General features: G+C 45.7%; 1 protein-coding gene across 2 annotated transcripts in view; it reads left to right on the top strand.

Moving 5' to 3' along the window:
- The window catches only part of itgb5 (integrin, beta 5), a 44,576-nt gene extending 39,864 nt beyond the window's left edge, over window positions 1-4,712 (top strand). Inside the window, exons 14-16 of one of the 2 annotated variants that reach the window (XM_040148159.1) lie at window positions 3,154-3,273; window positions 4,153-4,319; window positions 4,474-4,712. In XM_040148159.1, the coding sequence (XP_040004093.1) occupies window positions 3,154-3,273; window positions 4,153-4,319; window positions 4,474-4,569 (383 nt within the window). In that variant the 3' untranslated portion in view covers window positions 4,570-4,712. Of the gene's footprint in view, window positions 1-3,153; window positions 3,274-3,504; window positions 3,682-4,152; window positions 4,320-4,473 lie in introns of those variants that run through there. The other variant, XM_040148160.1, reaches the window with a different exon arrangement.
- Window positions 4,713-21,465: the final 16,753 nt, after the last annotated feature.

Here is a 21,465-nt window from a genome sequence, read left to right as displayed (position 1 = left end):
GTGTCCCTGAGCAAGAGGCTGAAACCCAAATTTCTCCTGTATATATGCAGGACTTTCCCATTTACCATTATTAGGCAGAGCGCCCAAGCGTTTTTTTGAGCAGCGCGTATCTACACAGAAAGCGTTTCAGCCGTCCGTCTCACGCGCGTCTGACTGAACAGATGTGCAGCTCCGCTAACCTGCTGCTCCCGCTACACCGCTGTGCCGAGAGTTCAGTGCTGCTCCGGCGAGAGAGGATACTGAATACGAGACGACGTTTCTTCCTGGATATTACGTTTGAAAAAGTGAAGGTTTTCTTATATTTGCGGACTAGATAATAACATAATAACATAACATAATAAATGATTACATCAGATATAATTTTTTTTAATGGCGAGAGAAGCAGTGGTTCTACGGCCTTCTCACAGAGTTTTGCATCATGGGTTGTTTGTAGCGTAAATGTCACCAGGCTACCAAGTGTAATCAGTCCGTTTATAATAAGCGTTTCAGAAGAAATCAGTCCTAAAAGTGTTTACTGAGCCAGGGAGCCTCTGAAGGCTGGTTCGATGTGTTTTGCTGCCCCGGAGGAAATACATTCATGACAAGTTCACTATAGAAACAAATCTTTGCCATAATAATTTGAATTATGTCGGCAACCGAATACTAAATTTAAGTTGCTCTATTTCAGTAATCTCAATCCAGATCTAAAAATTCAAGTCGAGTCAAAAACTGGTTGTTAAAAATACGCTTGGTAAAATTCAGACGCTAAAATTTGAGATATCCAATTCGGATCTGAACATCTGGAGCACCAAGGAAAAGCAATCGAGCATGAATGGTGAGCGCAGTCACGCAGGAGAATGCGACGCCCGCCGGAAAACCAAAGGAAACCCTGACGTGTGGAAAAAGTATAAGTAAGTTGGGACGAAAGTGTGTAGCACACGGATGTAATATAAATTCCACAAGCGAACTGTCAAAGCGCTTAATGAGAAAACAGGCCGTTGTGAAACTGCTGGAATCATGATCAGGAAAACACCTCAGTGCCTGATGAACAGAAAATACCACCTTTTCGTTGACTTACACTGGAGGCCACTGCTCTCTTAAAGAATTACAAGACGAAGCACTTTGTGTCCGTACTCTGTTCCGGATAAGGACTGAGAACAAGTACCCTAAGGGTAACAAGGAAGGGGTAATGCAATGACTCGTAATCTCAATCCATCTAATGAGAGTAATGAGTATAAAGTAATGGATTACCTCTCTGTGTCACTTGCATCGGCACACAGTTGGAGCTCCTCTTTTAACCGGGCGAGCCGCAGGGCTCCATTGATGACACCGTCGCTCCGTCCCCACCACTTTGGTCCAGACTCCGATATCTCAGCGAATGTCGGCTGGATTGCCGTGAGATTTGGTACAGACTTCCATGATCCCCAGAGGATGAACCCCACTGGCTTTAATGAATCCCCCTGACCTTTCCTCTAGTGCCATCATGAGGTTGACATGTGCGGTTCGGAGCGAAATATCTCAACAAAAGCATCTGGATTTGACACGACATTTTGTCCAGACACTGGTGTTTATAAACTGTAAAAATTTCGGCGACCCCTTAACTTTCACTTAGACAACACACAAAGCTAAACCATAGCAAGGCTAAATATATCTGCTAAAGATCAGACCGTTAGCATCGTCACTGACAACGGCATGTAGCTGAGAGCAACTCTCTGCCTGAGCACAGCCTCACACAGGCGTTAGACTGGCTGCTGACTCTGTGGTTGTTTGGGGCGTCTGTGCCTCACATCTTCGCTTGTTTAAGATGTCAGACACCTCGGCGATTAGCCATGAAAGCACACCCTGTGCGCCGATGGTCATCTGTGTCCTGATGTTTATATTATTATGTGGCAGGTGTCGCAGCTCCACGGACACCTTCGCTCCACACGGCAGGAAACAACAGTCAAAAAAACCCCCCCGCTCATTTGGTTCACAGAGTTCAAAGAGTCCATTCAAGTAGAAAGGCCGGCACGGAGCTCCTCTGTCCTTACCTCTCTATAGGGAGAATCCACCCACTAAACAAACACGTGCCTGTTACAGAGCACTGCCTCTCTCCAGTGTCAGAGCTGGAGTTTGAGGTCTATCGACTGAATCCCACTGTGTTTACCAGAAGTGCTTCTATCGCTAAAGCTTCTTTTTACGTCCCTCGCAGCCTGGTGGCGAAGTGTCGGGAGATGAAGTGATTTCTGGCCTTCGTGACGCGGAGATGCTGCAGTGCTTTGCACAGAGGAGATAGTCTGAAGAGCCTGTCTGTCGTGTGTTTAGTTATAGAGACTATTATAAGAGCGTTCCATATTGGCCCAGCATGGCCCTGGCCCAGATCCGACATGTTTCATAGCATTCCCCGCTAGTTCAGCCATCTGACTGGCCTTAATAGACTCCACATGTACATTCCAGATACTTTGTGCATGAAATAGAGCAGGAGGGGCTGGCGGGGGGGGGGCAGGCAGTCTGACCTCACCCTCCCTCACGAGCTTTTGAGAGTCTTTGGGTGATGAAGACTGACTGAAAGCAAGGGCACCCAAAATATCAGCGTCTCAATCGGGGAACGGGTTTTATTATTTAGCATGACGACCAAAGTGTCCTCCGTCTCTCCCTGAGCGTGAGATTCCTCTTTCGATTTCACCTCATCTTTTCCTCCTCTCTCTCTCTCTCTGGTCATGAATCTGAAGCCAAACCTTGATGGATAATAATAATAAAACCTCCCTCACTATTCAAAAGAACCAGTTGTAAGTCGGGTCCCGCAGAATCAAGAAACAAAAATGTAGAAATGTAGCTAGTTCCTTGTCCAGTTAGAAGGATGTTTCGTACATGAACATAAAGAGCAAAGAAGCTCACGGGTGTTTAACAAAAGCAAGTCAATAAAAGTGAATCTTAGTCAACTGAACCCATTGTTTGGAGGCTGTTCTTCTTATCCAACGTGCTCTTGCCATTTGGTTTTGTTGATTATTTTTTGTAAGGTAGAACTAAGTGTTTTTCTGGGTTATGTCCTTGCATAATTCTCCATCTTTTTTTGTTTTTAGTCCTTTTTGTGGTAAAAAGCTTTATTAGGCCATCAGCTTTTCTTCTTTCTTTTTTGAAGTGATTGAAGCTCAGGGTGTTTCTCTGTTTTTCTCTCCTGCTTTTCCCTTTCAGAAACAGACGACCCCGGTGCCGTGCTTTGTCTGTATAAGACGGACAACGATTGTGTCATGAAATTCACGTACTCTGAGCACGCCAGCGGACAGTCCATCCTCACAGCCCTTAAAGAGCCAGGTCAGTACTGTTAAACAAGAACGAATCGGCTGTTCTTTCCTTTTTTAGCCACATTGATTTGTTTTTGTTTTGTTTTTTTAGGTCAGAATTTGACACCTGCTAAGAATCAAGTTCCTTTAGATCGTGGTGTATGATGCGTGAATCCACAATGGCTGCCCACCGCAACTTTTAAAGATTATACACATTTGCTCTTAACCTGACCTCAGAATAACCCATGCTGGCTACTGTCAGAGAGCGTGGCGATTTAATAAATGCACGTCAGCCAGTCACGTCACTGATCTTACAGCTCCGAAACAGCTGTGCCAATCAGAGTGAAGCGTGAAAACAACAGCTCAACAAATGGGAAGGCTTCTCCGGGAGATCAAAATGGTGCAGAGCAGCGAGACATGAACGCACAGCACCTAATGTGTTGTTGTTGTTGTTGTCGTCGTCGTTGTTTTATTTAAACGGTCGATTAGTACGATAAGTTTTTGAGGACAAAAATAAATAAAACAATAATTCGGTGAAGCGTTTTTTTTTTTGTTTTTTTTCCAGTCTTAATTCTACTTGATCTCACATTGCAAACTGCCACGTCATATCATAAAATCTGACGCGGCATCGTTTGCGCTGTAATGCATTTCAAGAACAAAGCATGAAATGCTGGTTGAATGCAAAAAAAAAAAAAAAAAAAAGTTCGAAAGGAGGTCATGATGTAGGGGATTAATGAGGCCTGGTAATCCCACGTAACAACAGAGTACAGAGGTGTAGCAGAGCAGTCTGATGTGTGTGTGTGTGTGTGTGTGTGAGAACAGTGAACTCTGGCGTGGAATGGGCTGAAGATTTATCAAAATATCAGCAAAAACAGCTAACGAGATGTCACTTTGCCTCTGCCTGTGTCAGAGTGCGGCGGCGGGCCGGACGCCCTGACGGTGCTGCTGGCAGTGGTCGGCAGCATCCTGCTGGTGGGAGTCGTGCTGCTTGCCGCGTGGAAGATGGTCATCACCATCCATGACCGCCGGGAGTTTGCGCGCTTCCAGAGCGCACGCTCACGTGCCAGATACGAGATGGTAAGGAGGATCTCCCTCGCCGCTAAAATTTTTTGTCTCGACCCACGGCGGCTTACCGTATCTGCTAGCATCGCAATTTGTGTCACTGCCCAAAATGTCGAGTAAAAACGTGAGGCTCATAATCGAGTTCCTTCTGTTTCTCTCTCAATCTCAGGCCTCCAACCCTCTGTACAAGCAGCCTGTCTCTACACATTTTGTAGAAACAGATTTCAACATGTACGGGAAGTCCTACAACGGAGGGGTCCACTGATCCCTCAGCGCAGGGCACGGCAGGACCGGTCCAACGAACAAGATCCCCGGAGGACGGGGCCGAGGCGGATGGCCGACCCAACGCGCTCATCCCCTCTGCACGGCGCAAGACTGATGACAGAATCGAACTGAACTAGACTTTGTGCGGGGGGAGGGGAGGGAGGGAGGGGGGGGTATATTTGCGGCCTTCATGTCTTTACAGAAAAGATTCAAGCCTACCGCGGAAAAGTGACCCGACTTCTTTTTCTTCTTCTGTGTGCTTCGCTCATGGTAGTAACAGACGGTGGAGGAGCAACGGAGCCGAACTCATCGGTCTCGTTTAGAGAGAGAGAGAAAGTAGAGTTAGTGAGTTTGTCTGCAGTTACACGAGATGAACAAACTCTCCAATGAGGTCCAGACCTCCGGCCCCGTGAGAACCACCGTTCCTTCCTTGTACAGAGCAGGCAAGACGCTGACCTATATTTGTATATTTTTATAAAACAATAAAAAAAAAAACGCCCTTTTTAGTCTAAACTATGCAGCAAACAGGACCAGGACCAGGAACGAGTTGACTTTCACTCTTTTTCAGATACTTTCAGATTCACAGGATTATTAAACAGCACGTATTTCTGAAGGTGGTTATCATGACGTTGCGGTACTACTAACATTTACTAAGCAATAGACGTCTTACCTTTACTTTGCACAGAGAATATTAAGAGTCAAGTCTTGTGAAGATTTCATTTTTCCTTTACATTGTGTTTTTTGTGTGCCTGTGTGATATCGTATGCTCCGATTGCACTCCCCTTCTCTTAATCAGCATCGCAGGGTACGAACTTAACCCCCACAGCTCCTCGGCCCCGAAAGGATCCGGCTGGCGTTTCGCTCAATTGGCCTTTTTGTCATAAAATCCCAACGAAGACACCAAAACCAGCAAATGCGGTGGTCTTTCACTACTTTGAGACTGGGGCGCTGGGACCCAAGCGCCCTCGTTCCTACCGAAGACATCAATCCCTGAAAAAACGGTCAAAAGGTGCAAAGTTTCATTCTAATAAAACAGGTGGGCGCTGCAGTTTTTTGGAAACATGACTTAAATGGGAGGAAACGCTGAGTTTGCCGGGGACTATTTTCAGCGGCGGATGAATAAACATTTGGAGCGCCAGTGAGTATGTGCAGTAAAGAAAAGCCTTATCAATTCATAATTGAATTGTCAATCGACAGAACATTGTTCTGCAACTATTCTGATAATGGATGGAACGTTAAGCATTTTTTTCCCCTGAAAACCACTAAATATTTTCTGATAATTCCAGCTTCAGGGATCCGTGTCAGGATCTGCTGCTTTTCCCTCTTTAACACCACTGTAAATAGAATATGTTTCGTATGTTTGGGTTTTTTCTACTGTTGGTTGGACAAAGAAAAAATAAAAAAAAACAGCTTTTTTTTTTTTTTTTTAACTATTCACTATTCAGACATTTTGTAGACCGAGCAACCAACTGAGAAAATCCTCATCAGACTGATCGGTGATGACACCACACGCACCGTCCTCCTGTGAGCCTGTGGCGCGTTCGTCCCGGTGAAGGAACCCGGTGCGACGGTGCGTTTCTTGGTTTTGTTTATTGGGTTTTAACACCGAGGAATAAGATACGCCAGGCTTCGGATACACACCCACAACATCCTCATAGTTCGTTGCTGGTTTTTGGTCTTTTCGTTGAATTTATAATATGACAGTAAGAAAAATATTTTTTTAAGAACAAAAAAACTGGCCAACCTCTGGACCTTCTAACAGCAGCTCACAATCGGAGGTAACCTCACATGTTAAATGCTGGATAGCCAGCGCTGCTGTAACTGCCTTACGGCGTTCTCATGAGATAAAGTGGAGATGTTACGCCCATGAGAAGATCCCCTCTGAGGCTAGAGAGGCGAGGTTTGCGACTGGCGGGGCGCCGCCTCGGCCCCCGGACTGGCGGGATGAAGCCTGGGCGGGGAAAGCGAACCAGGCCTCCCTCGTGGACTGGCGCCCTGGAGCGAGGCCCCCTTAACCAGGGCGGGTCGGACTGGGTGGGGGGGGGGGACTTGGAGTTAGTGTGTGTAAGAGTGTGTTTGAGAGGTTAAAGAGTCATGTCAGTAATACTGCCTGGGGACGTGTGTACACGCGGTGCCGGATGAAAATGTTTTCAGTGGTGGAGTTTGGACTTGGCTCGGCTGCGGGAGTTTACCGGGACCCAAACATGAATCCTCAGCGCAGCACCCTTCCTGTACAGTCCCGAACACTTTCCCACGGACCAGGGGTCCAGCAAAGGGCTCGCACCACCACCTGTCTATGTAATAACGCACACGGAGCAGGAACAATAAATCCGCTTGTGTCAAAAGTCGGCGAGTCTGTCGTGCTTTGCTCAGTCGCTCGTTGCAGCCTGAGGCTGCGTCGGGAGGAGTGGCGCGTGTCCGAGGTCTGATTTCCAAACCTCACACGCGCACACCTCTCGTGCTCATACAGTGCGGTGCGCGCACACGGCGCGCTGTGCTCGAACATCTGTTTTTCACGCACCTCCGCACTTTGAAGTGGGGCTCACAGAGTCGGGAGGGCAGGCCCCGGGGGGGGGGCCGTACCTTCGTAACTAGATTTCTGAGTCGACAGTATTTACGAATCTGTGAATTCGCGTACACACACGTCTTCGGGTGCGCGCACGGGTGCGAGTGGTGAACGTGCTGGCACCAAGGTGTGACTGAGCAGAATCGTCGGCGCGAGTGCGAATTTGCAAGTGCGCACTGGTCTGAGAGAGATTCTTCTGTACGTGTCAATACGGATTGAAATGCGGTTTCACAACTTTCCATGAATAAATAACATTACTTCAGTGAAGGCAACATTGTGTGTGTGTGTGTGTATAAAAAATACGTCCTTTTTACATCTTAGTGGGTTGATGAGGACGTTCTACCATCTTGGGTTTTTCAAAACCGGTTCACACGGTGTGAAAATCAGCTGAAACCGGAGCCTCTGTGGGACCCTCTCGTTGTTCCCTTGTACCAACGGCTCTGGCGTGTGAAAGCGGCCCCAGACACCCCTGCCAGGTTCGGTGCGGAGACCGCGTCGACGGACGAACACGAGCCCCTCAAAACGCTGACGCCGGTGACCGGGAGCAGCACGTCAGTGTCCTGACGAGCCGTCGCTGACTCACCTGACACGCAGCTCAAGGGCTAGAGGGTAAACGCTTGTCTCTGCTGAGTAACATTGGTCATGTTTCCAGGAAACCAGACTCTTCAACATGAGTAGATTTTCTACAAACATACTTGACGGTATATTTATACTTTGTACAGTCAGGTCCCTTTTTTTTAGGAGACACTTCCAGGCTTTACTCTTCAGCTTTTTCAGGAATTCTCTAAAGTTTCTGCCTTTTCGCAGAGATTTTCGTGAGGAATTTCTTGATGCTCAAACCTGCTGTTGAACTGCGTCTGGCAAACGACGGTCGGTCATTTATCGGCAGATGTTCTGCATGGTTCAACTAAGAGGGACTGTTTTATCTGGTCATTTACATTCGTGCAAAAACAGATGTGATTGGTTCCGCTGTGATTCCAAGGTCCCATGAGTTCAAAGCAGAGCCAGTTTTTTCCGTGAGTGACCACTTGTCTCAACCCAAACCAGCAGCCTTTCCTGAACCGAACCAAGTAGTTCTTGTGCCTTAACCTGAGCATTAGTAGTATTGTTTTGTAACCATGACTGTGAAGGAGCTTTTCCCTCTTCAGGTCTTTAGGTCGGCAGCATGAGGCAGCGCGTCCACGGGTCCCTCACGGGTCACTCACGGGTCATCGCCGAAAGCAAAGCGCGTTGCCTCTCCGCGGTTGTCTGACAGAGCTCAGCTATCCCGGTCTCCACTGTCCAAGGTCACGGTCCGGATCCTACCGGCGTAGGAGAGGATGTGATTGTAGTTGAGTCGGTACCGTGACCTTGTTACAATAACTTCTGTGTTTGGGAGTTTTCATTTGTCACGTTTCGGGGACGTACATCTTTTCAAAGGGTCGTTTTTGAGGGGACTCGACTTCCTTTTGGGGAGAAAAAGCAAGTGACCGTAATGTAAGTCGTTCAATTTTAGAGAAGAGACGTGATTTAAGGTTAAGTAGAGGCAAGTAGTGGTTGTTGTTACTGGACAGGGTCAGTCTGCAGGACACAAATGTGCTGTGTGTCGATGTCCTCTGAAGTGCTGGAAACACGACTGCGTGTGTGTGTGTGTGTGTGTGTGTGTGTGTCTGCTCGCTGGCTTCTTCCTGTGCATGCTGCTCTATAATGGATCGTACTTCCTCCTCCGTCTCTTCTCACACGTCATCCATCTAACAAAGGCTTTCCCGCCGGAGAAGCTTTTTCCTACTTTTGAATACTTTCATATTTAACTCCCTTTACTTGACCTCTTCCCTGTTCTAAGAAAAACTTTCCCTCTACCATCCTTCCACTTTATTTTCTTCAACGGAGCGTCTTTCTGCCGACCTCGTATTTTTAGCATCACTTCTTTTTTTCTGTTCTTTTTTTTTTTCCCTGAGGAATTGAAAATGCGAGAAAAGCAAACTCAAGAACTGGCGGTCATCACCGACTGGAATCGAGGTACGGATCTGATGAATGATGACGCACTCGGACCTCTCAAATCTCCGACCCGCTATCGTCAGTGATATCCCTCTGGAGTTTGCTAACATTGGTTCAGCCAGTGGACGTACCAGACCAAGTGCGGCCGCAGGGTGTATCTAACTGGAAAAGCGGCGTTGTTTTAATGCTCAGGAGTTCCAACTTTTCATTTGAATTCATTTCAGGTGCCGGTACGTTAATGAAGACATGGTTATGAATATTCTGTTCCATTTCTGCCAATGGATCCCCCTAAATCCTACACACTGGTCCTTTAAGTAAAAATAGAAATATCACAGTGGCAAAATGCTCCTTTACAATTCAAAGTCCATCTTAATAATTTGACTACTGTGTAACAGTACTATACTACATAGTAATTTAATACTATAACATCAAAATGTAGTATTAAAGTTGAACGTATTGTGGAGAATGATCTGTGTGAGTGTAATGAAAATAAAAACTAAATATAATGAAATTTGGAAGAAAAAAAAAAAATCTCCCAACTTCGGGAGCTTTAATTCTCAGCGCTCTCGTGGCGTCGGCGTCAGGCCGCAGCGGGCAGATGTTTTCAGAGAAACAGCTGTAAAAAGCCTCGGCCCCACCACCTGCTCAGCACGTAACAGCAGACAGACACAGTCAGGGAGCAGCTGGTGGACACGGCGGACTATTCAGCAGCTGTAGAGCCAGATGTTTCCCTCAGGAGCCGGTGGAGACCAAAAACCAGATTTAAAAAGAAGCCAGAGTTCAGGCCTACTCCCACTAATCCGTGAATCCAACAATTATGAAATGCACGTTATTGACGGAGTCCACAGCCGATATCCATCTGTGTCTTCACCAATGAAGTGTTAGTCGCGGAGCAAGCACAGAGTGTGTGTTTCACTCCTCATGGGGAGGAGGAGAAGGAAGCTGCAGCTTTTGTGATGTAACTTGCTCTGCGTGAACTGTGGTTGGGTTCCCATGTCTGGATACCGGGAGGGATCACGAAGCAGGAGGTTTTCACGTCAGCCCCCGCGAGTGCGTGTCTCCGCCAGTGCTCCCTCCGCCGGCGTCCGCAACCTTCCACGAAAGTTGCAATGTTCTGACCTCTGACCTCCCGCCGTCGAGGCCCGTTGTTATCAGTCCGATCTGAGTTAGGTGTGAAGTACGCGTGCCGTTGGACAGAAACGCTGCCATAGCCGCGGTATTTTTCCTTCGGTCTGATGGCATACTTTTATCTTAGCCTTGGAGAAACCTCGTCACCTAAAATCTGATCTCTGAAGTGAACGAAAGACAAAGGCAACACCAGGGCATCCACAACGTGGCATCTGCTGTCGATGCTGCTCCTGGTCTTCGATAATTCCCCGACTGTGCTCAGGTCCAGACCCTGCTCGGAGGGGCATCAACCATCACTTCCATCCCCTGATGCATTTCTTGACGTAAACTGATGTGTGGCCTCGCGGCTGAGCAGGCAGTTTGTCACAGTCCACTTTGGACGCTGTGACATTGCTCCCCCCTGCAGGCCTACTGGGGTATCGCCTTTTTGATTGACCCGTGCGGACGCGTATTTCCAAAATCGGTTGACCTTTTTCGTCACGCTTACAGTGTCACTTTGTTGGGGCGACGTATCAGGTACCAATAAAATAGTTACTGTAGGTACGTGGAAGAAGACAAGACCGTGAGGAACAATCGGGCGCTTTAGAGGAAAGGAGAAAAATACATAAATAAATTACTCCATTTGTGTAAACACTGGGTACCTACTGGGGAACGGCACTGGGAAAAACAAGTGAACCTTGGGGAAAAATTGTGGGAACATGCGGAGGGAAAAGGGGAGAACAGTTGATATTACAGTCCAGTCATTATTCTTACCATGCAATTAAAGAAATTATATTGATATTTATTAGATTTACATTAAAAGATTGATCCACCCATATCTATGTGTTATGGTAGTTTATTACAGGGTTTCCTCCCCAGGTGACAGTCGCAGCCTTCCATAGCCGAGCATTAGAGAAAGGTACGTTTGTTTTCTACTCCAGCTGACTGTTACGAGCCGCCGCAGCGCGGGACCAACCTGCCTGCTGGGATCAAATTTCTCAAAAATGTATTCGTGTCTCTCGACTTGTCCTTATTCCAAATCATACAGTGAAATTTAAAAGAAAACACGATAATAAATCCCGGGACTATCTAAGCCCTGCTCTTTTATATTGTCCAGTATTTTCTCCTAAACACCACAGTTTGTTTGTCAGTGAGTGAAACCACAACGTGTATTTGACATCACACAGTAAGAAGGAGGTTTGTGGGCCGTAATGTGCAGCTGTTCTGCCTTTTTTTACTCTTTAATTACACGACGAGAACAAGGCTTTGAACACCTTATTTCCCAAACGTTTGTTTCCCAGTACTCACCCAGTATTTACCATAAATATTTGAGAGCACCGTTTATTTCTCCTTTCCACTAAAGTGACAAACTGTTACTCCCTCGTTCTTTACGGCCTTGTATTCATTATACCTAAGTTGAAGCACCAGCAGGAACCAGTAAGTGCTCTATTGGTACCTTGGCACCAGTCGGCACCTATTCATACAGTGAAATTACCATGTAAATCGTGGGCTCTATCGTAAAGTGTTGCCGATCTTGTTTTTTTCATGGTTTGGGGCTGGACCCCTTAGTTCCAGGGCGGAGAACTCGTAACGCTACGCCGTTCAGTGATTAAACTTTGTTGCAACAGTTTGGCATAAGGCTCCTTCCTGTTTTAATGTGCACAAAGCCACCTCCGTGACGCCATGGCTTCGCTGGTTTAGTGTGGAGGAAGATGACGGGGCCCGCACGGCCCCTGACCTCAACCCCATCCAGCACCTTTGGGATGAACTGGGACGCTGACTTCCGAGCCAGGCCTCATCAGCCAGCGTCAGCGCTGGACCTGACTAATGCTCTTGTGTCTGAATGGGAGCGAGTCCCTGCAGCCCCGTTCGCGGATGGCGTGGAAAGGCATCGGAGAAGAGCGGAGGCTGTTATAGCAGCAGATTAAGACAGTTATGAAGTGAGAGGTTCACCAATCACACATGGGTGTAATATCAAGGTGTCCATATACTTTAGGCTATGTGGTTCACTGCTACATGCTTATCTGTTGCTCCTAGGAAGCCCGACTGCTCCACGGTATCCTGCCTTCTGCTGCCACCTAGTGCATGGAAAGAAGTGTCGGTGAAGTCACTTGGACGCTCTCATGGGAAACGAGGAACTGCTGTAAGATACTGAAATGTGTGGACGAGGACACGTTCGGCTTGTTAATTATTACATCAGGTGCCTGGAAGCTGCCGGTGGGGGCCCGCCAGGAAGAGGAGAGTCCCTCATGTCACAATGCACAGGATTATCCCTTTAACTCTGGCAAGGTTAACAGGCGCAGGAACAAGGGCTGCAGCTCTCGCAGAAACAATCTCTGAGTATGTGAAAAGCAGAAAACGTTTAGGTGTAATCTCTGACCACCGGGAGGCGCCAGCACTTTTAAAAAGTGAAAAACTGCTGCTGCTGCACTGAGAGGTTCTGGTGGAGGAGGTCGTTTTAATAGTGGCGGTGGGTGACGAGTTCCTGACGGGATCCAGACCTGCTGCAGCTGGACGTCACCTGTATCCACTGTACAAATGTAAAGGACAGTTGTGAGCTACGTGCACGTGTGCTTTACCTGGGTAATCACATTTTCTGCTACTCACTACTTCCGCTCCTCTACATGTCTTTGACAGCTATAGTTACTAGTTACTTTGCTCACGCACAGTATTAATTAGATATATGATCAACAAATAAATCATTGTTTGATATTAGAGCTTATCCTGTTACCAGATTACCCCCCCTCCCACACACACACACACACACATTGGTGTGCACAAGCCTGAAAATAATGTGCCTAAAATGAAAGAGGTTACTGTTTTCTTCAACCCTTGATTTCAGTCATAACCCTGTTCTCCTTTGAAAGGTACATTTTACAACCAAAAAGTCAGAACGAGTGTAAGAGATTCTGAACCCGGGTTACAGAGGCACAAACATGTTAGAAATGTTACCTCTTTTTTTTTTTTTTTGACTTGCCTATTTTTTTTTTTTTTGGCATGAAAAAAGGGAAAATAAGGTCTGTAGTAGGTCCCTTCTTGTGTGGAAAAAAAGTTGAACCGCCTGAACCAGCTCTGATACAACAGCTGTTGCAGGGATCTGGGGATCCGCAGGCTTGGAACTCTCAAACACTGTTTACTTTTTCAAGGTTTGGTAAAGACCAAAGAGTCCAGTACAAACCAAAGCGTCTCACAGGTGGCAGGTTAAGCTGCCCAGAAGTATATAAAGTGGTCAAAATTAGTGCCACCTTTACCATCTGCATCATTACAGTGACCTACACATTAATGCATCAGTAAACTTAATCTAATATTATAATATTTGTTATTCTGAAATGGGCCGATCTGCATAATGAGCAATTTTCCTTTTGGTATCCAACTAACTTTTCTATTCCAGTGGTGTCATTTCATTTTGCAGGAGGGATCTCCAACAAAAAAAAAAAAAAAAAAATGGAAGCGGGTGTGTGTGTGTGTGTGTGTGTGAGACCGAGTGTGAGTCATAGACCACCAGAGTGACGAACACTAGCTCCAGCTCCAGTTTGACACACGCGTGTGCCAGGATATTAAAGTCAGCACAGCCCGTAAGAATTAAAGACAACCCGAAACAAAGACTCTATTATCCTCCGCATCTCCCTCTACATCCATTCATCCAGTCCGTCCTCTCTCCATCTCGGTCTGCTGTATTTGACATCCATGTGGAGGTGGTTCACCGTAATGGTCAGCGTCATAGAGAGAGAGAGAGAGAGAGAGAGAGTCTGAACAGTAAAACAAGCATCGTTTTGGGGTAGTAATTAGCGACCACATGCTTACCCCCAAACGCTCCGGAACATACTGCAGAATTTCCTGGTACTGCTGAAAATTTCCAAATAGTTCAAGAACAATGGGACTTTCACAGCCAAACTAAACTAAAACCACCCAAACCTTAATACTCTATCATATGATTTATAATGGGATTTAGATAAACAGAGCATTGAAGAGAATAACTTTTTTTTTTTTTTTTCTTGCTGGCAACGAAAACCAAGCTGTAAACACAACACTGACACATAATCATCTTTATGTTGCTATTCCAAAGCTGCCTACGAACACATATAGGAGACAACATGATCATCCATTTGGAGTTTTGTTTCTGGCCACGTGGTGAATGTAAGTCCAGTATTCCCTCTCTTTTAGCTCTGTTTTTGAGGGAAACATCTGGCTCTTTGGCTGCTAAATGCTACCCTATATGTACAGCAGCAGCCAGGTGCAGGTCGCGCACTGAAAACAGCCGCCTGCTGATAAACAATGAGTTGTAAAATATGGGTTAGAACCGCTTTAAACCTGCACCATAAAGACCATTTTCATATGAGTAATGGATCAAATGACTAATGTGACCTGTGTTCCCCCTCGGCTCTACAGCACGTTTTAGCATCTCTCAGCTCATTGTTTTTGGTTTAACAGCCCACAACTTATTCACACTCACTGCTCTTATCATCTGCGTTTCCAGCAGCACCAGGCAGCTGTTTTTTTTTTTTTTTTGTTCAGGAACAAACCTCTGATAAACCCCCTGTGTCCAGCACTCAACAACTGGAAACCAGCTGGTGAGCGTACTGGAGCATTTAGCAGCTAAAGGGCCAGATATTTCTCTCAGGAGTCGACCAAAACAGAGCTAAAAAGGCAGAGAATACTAAGACTTCAATACTCCTGGTACGTAAATGCTAATCTTGTGCCATGTCTGCTAGATGGATAAGTAGGCAACTGTTTGGAGATTAAATCATATGTTCAGTTTGTTTGATTAATGCTGATTTAGTTAAACTTAATTAAAATTAGATAAGGTAAAACTGAGTGAGTACAATATTCACAGATTTAAGAGATATTTATTTCATTAGTAATCAACCTTTTTTATTTTATAATTATTATTTATATTTTAGAACATCGTATTCTGCGGTTGCCTCGACAGACACCAAGAGGAGAGTTTTTTTTTTACATCTGTTTTATATATATATAACACATATATAAAACAGATGTAATATATTAATATTGTTATGCTATACACGTGAAAAAAACAGCATATGTTAAATTTGCTGAAACCACAAAACAGATGTAAAAACCAAACCGCAGCGACCTCACGCTTGCTAGTTAAGGCTAGCTGGTAAAAGCTAATCCCCCCCCACACACACACACACACCTGTTTCCTGTAATGAAAATCACATTTGATGCTCCAATATCTTGGTAACTGAGCTTATTGTACGGAATAAATAAGGACGTAGTTAAATCTGGTGATACTAGAGAAAAAAGTACTGGCTAAACTTGTTCCGCTAAAAGCTAACTAGCGTAGAAACTGATGTCCCAGCCTCTGAACCTAGAGGACGTCATATGATTTGATGTGGTTACGCTACCTTTAAATCACATATTTAAATGATTAAATAATAAATTAATTTGTTGGACTGGTTTATCAGTGCAGATGGACAATAAGCTGAAAACACGTCGTTTGTATTTACTGTCTTTATGTATTCATCAGTTACACAGCTTGACCGGTTGCCTTCAAACTTCAGGCCCTTTTTTTTTTCAGATTCACTCTTCCCGTGGTTACTGCGCTCGGCTTTTGCACGGCGGACTTGTGATTTCTCTCACGCGTTTCCGATTGCTCTCTTCGAGGATGAGGCAAAGGAAGGCGAAGGAAGGCAGAGCCTTTTTCGACTAGAAAACCTTCCCCAGCATCGTCAATGAGAGACTGTACACACAGTGACGTCGGCTACGAATGATTTCACGGCATCGGTCTTCTTCTCGGCCGCTAGACACGGCAAACCTCCCCCATTACTGCTCTGTTTAAAAGTCAAGGAAAGAGTGTAAAGACTGTACATTTAAACCGCATGCAAAGACAGAAGTTACATCAGTTTCATATCCATAGTAAATTCAAGGAATGTCCCCGGTACAGTATGAGCTCGGTCAACGTTGTGCTGTCTTTCCTCCAATTACAGACACGATGTCGGCAGTATAAATAATTTCGTACACTTTCATTGTTATTCAATCATCATATAAACGACTCACTCCTCCTCCTCCTCGCGGGACACATGGAAATGATGATGAATCAGCAATTAAAATGCAGTTGTAATATACAGTGTGTCACAATTACCTCGACTGAGGCAGACCTTGTTTCTGTGGGTTTTGAATGGGAGAGGGGCTCTGGGAATTCGGAAAGCACAAATCGTTTCCTCCCAGATCTGGAACCAATCAGCTGCGTGTGTGTGTCTGTGTGTGTGTGTTTGCGTGCGTGTGTGTGTGTGTGTGTGTGTGTGTGTGTGTGTGTGTGTGTGTGTGTGTGTGTGTGTGTGTGTGTGTGTGTGTGTGTGTGTGTGTTTGTTTGCGTGCGTGCCTGTGTATGTCTGTGTCTGTGTGTCTGCGTGTTTGCGCTCTCAAGTAAACCTGGGATTGACTTGGACATATTTTGTTGCAAACTGAGGCATCACACAGTGCATACAAAGGCGGTTTTCCTAAAGCTGTATTTGAGAATAAACTACCTTATTCAACGAGAAATGCATTTTCTAATTGTTTGACACAAAATATACTGATAACCGTGATACCCACAGATCATGCAAACCCATTTCGTAAGACATCTTATAACACCGTACTTTAAATCCACCCACTCAGCATTTATAAGCCGTATATAAACGTGCAATAAATGGTTTATAACGCACTATAATGTAGTTGCAAGCAGACGTAAGTGTCTATAAATGTATTTGTTAACAATTAAAACTCCTCCTGTGAAACACCCATAAGTGGAGGCTGCTGTAAGAAAAGATAATGAACGAAGTTGTAAAAATGTCTTCTTAAGGAGTTAAAACTACATGAGCAACGCAATCATCGCCTGCAGCTATTCATAACACCGTATCTGTCGCTGTCTTGTAACGTTACTGAAATAATAATGAAGTTCCACAATATCAGCATGTCTGGATCCCTGATAGTTGCCGTTTCCTCATTTTGGTACCAGGATGACAAGTTTATTGCAACACGACCAGAACTTGATGATTTATGATACAAGTTACTTATTTCTTTAAAAAGGAAAAAACACAGGGGCCACCAAAGGGCCACACAGCCGCCATGCACCTCTTTGGTTTCATCATTTCTTTCATGCACTTTAAACCTACATTAATTCTTTTATTTGTCACTAAGGGGTAATGCAACAAGTTGTAAACGCAACACTGACATACCATTACCCTAAAAAGTTTATTAGCGAACTTGTTAGCGAACAGCAGACACGGAGCAACATTCATTTAAAGTTACGCTCGTGTCCACCTGATGAATGTAAGTCCAGATTCACTCCCTTTTATCTCCGTTTTGGTCTCAACCAACTCCACTGCAGCATGTTCAGCAGCTGCTGTCGCTTTGGCTCTGGGCTGCTTGGTGCCGGACAGGTAGCATGCAGCGGGTTCGTCAGAGCTTTTGGAAATGGGGTCGAGGAGAACGGTGAGGCTGAGCCGAAGCAGTGGGGGTTGCGGACCATGAAACCAAAACAGTGGGCCGAAAGCTGCTGAAATGGTCTGAGGAGGACTTCAGGATTGGGTGATTCTCTGAGGGGCTCACAATCGCAAGCGACTCATTCTACATAATATGTAGTGATTTTATCCACTGTTAATTTAAAAAAATATCTATTACAGCAGCTTCAAGTATCTAAGTAATATTATCCATTGTTTTTTTTTTTTTAATTTTTGTTGTTTTATTTTCCCTTTATATAAAAAGGAAAACATTTAGAGGAAATACTTTGTAACCAGGTTAATGTATTTTGTAACTTTGCGCATTTATACATTGCTATATTGCTAATTGTTACATTTGAAAAGTTAATGGTTGGACTTAAGTGAGAAAAAAAAAAAAAGTCCAAATCCTCTTCAAATACTCAACAGATGCCCCCCTTCAGATTCCAAAGAGGCCTGGAACAGCCATGAGGATGCCGATAGGAAACTTACCTTATCTGTTTCCAAACTGCTGAGGAAACACAGTCCCGGTTTTCAACTCAGAATGTGTCATTGGTGGTGTATCCCATTACTGACGCTGCGGGAAATACCTAACATTTGGAGAAACCTAACACATGGTGCCGTGATTCATTCCTTTTACTCCGCAACACTGGTCCCCTTATGGTTTGAGTTGTTGAGCAACTATGCTGAAAGGCCTCTGCAGGGGGGCTGAGCAGAGGTACTCTAATCTTCAATCTTTCCCCCTGTTAAAACCCATAATTGGCACAGCACAGGAAACGACCCTGCGTTTAAAACCTTGCATTTATTGAGCTGCAGTAGTCAATATTATCATATTACCAGGACTATATACTGTACAATGCGAAAGATTTAATTCACAGTAAATCCCCGCCGTCACACACACACACACACACACAGAAAATTATCCCCCAACTATGCAGCTCTAAGGAGTATTTCCGCCTCTTTTAGCTCATCGCTTTGGTTTCACGGCACAGTTAAACTTTTCGGTTCACTGTCACTGCTCTCAACAACCCCGTTCTCAACAGCACCGGGGCAGCTAAACAAGCAAACCTTGACTTCAGGGGAAAGTACGCTCCGTGAGAACCGCATGTCAGATGGGCAGGGGGCTTTGGAAACAACCTCCGCACACACCTTTCAGACGTCAGATTGGCGGAGTCCGTGTCCGGCCGTTTCTGTAACCTTCAGAAACGGACAATCAGCCATTCCCACCCGGAGAATTTAGCCAAGGACTGCGTCTCCCCCACTGGTGCTCTGTTTTTCGTCACACGGCTCTTTGTGGCACTTTTCACGCGAACACCCGCGCACAAAGAATTAGCTCCTGGAGATACCACCAGAGACTGTGCGCCGTTATCCCCGAGCTTTTCACTCCGCCATGCAGAGTGGCCGTTCGGAACAGCACGTCACAGGACCTAATTCTGATGGATAACCCTGACCCGCTTTCCACGGTCCACCCAGCATTAAATGACGGACAGGAAAAGTTACAAACTAACGCTTAGCCGCTGGGGAAAGACAAAATCCAGCAACTGAAAGGCTCCTCGGCCGTGGGTGGAGACCAGACCAGAGCGAAGGAGAGGTGGAGATATGGGGCATACATTCATCGGCGCCGTGCAATGCTCCTCGTGTCTTTAGAGCAACTTGCAGGGGCCGAGGTACCCTGGGTCTTGGATGCTGGATCCTACACTTCCCTTAATGCAACTTCAGTGTCTTTCTTTTAGACCCTACCCGGCCTTTTAACCGCTTATGTCTTTCAGACTCCAAGCCTGAATTTGTGTCGCAGACAGTTAAAAATCCGTAGCCTCCAAGTCTAAGGTGAGACAATCCTGATGGGTTACTTTTTTCACCCTATGGAAAGCTCTCTACGGCAGACATTATAGAACTGTTTCCATAGGATGAACAGTACTTTCCAATGATGGATCAACTGATTTTGATGTGCGAACTCAGTGGCGTGACCCTTTTAAAGGTTCCTTTTTGCAAGTGTTTGCCGTTGCTAAATAAGGGGCCAGCTCTGGCCATTTCGGTGCCCTGGGCGGGATTAGGGTCTTTCTTCTTTTCCTCCCCCATTAATCATCTCACGACCCCTCAGGTTTATGTGTTGTCCCTGTGTCATAAACCTGTGTATCAAGTAGTGGAAACTAGCTCAACCTCGGTAACATGCTGGTTACACACTGATGCTTCACTGTATTAATCATCTAATTACGTCTCATATAATAATAGATCAGTCCAAGGACCCCAAGCCGGTACTTTTGCTTTAATGCTTATGCACTTTTACCTAAGTAGGATTTTTCATGCAGGACTTTTACTGGCAATGGGGTATTTTTAATTTGCTGTTTTGTACTTTTACTTAGGTAAGGGATCCGAATACGTCTCGCCATCCAGATTCATGCCCCTCAATCTGTATCTGAGTCCAGCAGCTATCGTAGCGTCGTTATCCAGCATTAGCTTTAATGCTACTCAGCTAGCTGGCGACTACAAATGAAACACCTACACTCAAAATGGCATTTTAGTGTTAACATATGACGACATACCTCTACATTGGGCTTTCTTGTCCTACCGCTCTTCTCTTTGTTTTCTGCCGCGCACCTGAAGGTATTTAGGACCTTTTTGAGCTAATAAAAACTGAAGCTTCACTCCGGCTGACACAATCTAGCGCTTGCCATCAGTCGGTCGGTGTTACGTCCCGGACTCAGGCAGAGCGGTGCACAGTTGCGCCTCATACAGTACCCATCATCCTCTGCTCTGAGTGCACACTGCGCGACATTCTGCGCCCTCGGCAACCGCCTGTGTCGCCGGTGCCACGGGCGCCGCCCTGGCTACTTAGCAGACGTTAGCATTGACAGCTGTTTACTGACCAGTTTAGGAGAAACGTTTGACGTCCAGCATCAAACTTCAGTCCTTTACTCTCCAGCGGCGGAAAGCATCGACTGTGTTAACCTTTGTTGTGCTTCGTTTTCCATCACTCCTTCCCCTCTGCTGAAGTTAGCACGCTAGCCAGCTAGCCCCGTCCCGTCGCGCGATACAGCTTTGTGAGCGTGCGTCACTGTAGCGCCCAGTCCGCCCCCTCAGTCCAGCACGAGAGGATGAACCAGAGGGCGCATTCTTCTTGTCAACGCAGCGATGGCTGAGGTAAACCGCTGTCAATGCTAGTGTGGGCTATGTAGCGATAGCAAAAACCGACACATAGCACCTTTAAGTCTGCATTGCAGTAAGTCAGGGCGTAGTGTCTTTTTGCCTGCCCCCTAGTGGCTGATACTTTTTTATTTCACAGCGTTTATCCGATAACTTTAGTTACCAGTTACTTGGCAGACTTCGGATTAATAATACAAAACATAATCAAAAAATAAATCATGATGAGACATTATAGATTAAGAGTCTCGGCAGTAGGTGAAATGATTGAAACTAGACCCACCTTTTCCCCTGTAGCACTGTTCTTTCCTGCGAGTAACCCAAACCAAATTTCTACCAACCGTGTTGAAATGGCAGTAAAGGGTATTGAACGTTTATTAAAGTGATTTAACATCAAGGCGTCAATCATTTACGCTAATTCTTTAATGCTGGCGTGAATGAGTGTATTTTCTAACCTTTTACTTGTCAGGGCAAACGATCTGAGTACTTGAGCGCGCCCAACGTGCACAGAACTCAGATGCGTGGCCGGTAGCTGTAGCACTTGAGCGCGATCCACTCGGTAACTGCCCACCTCTCTGGGGAGGCAGCAGCCGCGGTTATTCCGCGTATAAAGCCAGGGGCGGCAGCGGCAGAGGGGCAGAGGAGGGATCTCCTGGAAACATCT

Source organism: Xiphias gladius, chromosome 16 (assembly GCF_016859285.1).
Source record: "Xiphias gladius isolate SHS-SW01 ecotype Sanya breed wild chromosome 16, ASM1685928v1, whole genome shotgun sequence".
Taxonomy (NCBI): Eukaryota; Metazoa; Chordata; class Actinopteri; order Istiophoriformes; family Xiphiidae; genus Xiphias; species Xiphias gladius.
This window is presented reverse-complemented; position numbering and strand designations above follow the sequence as displayed.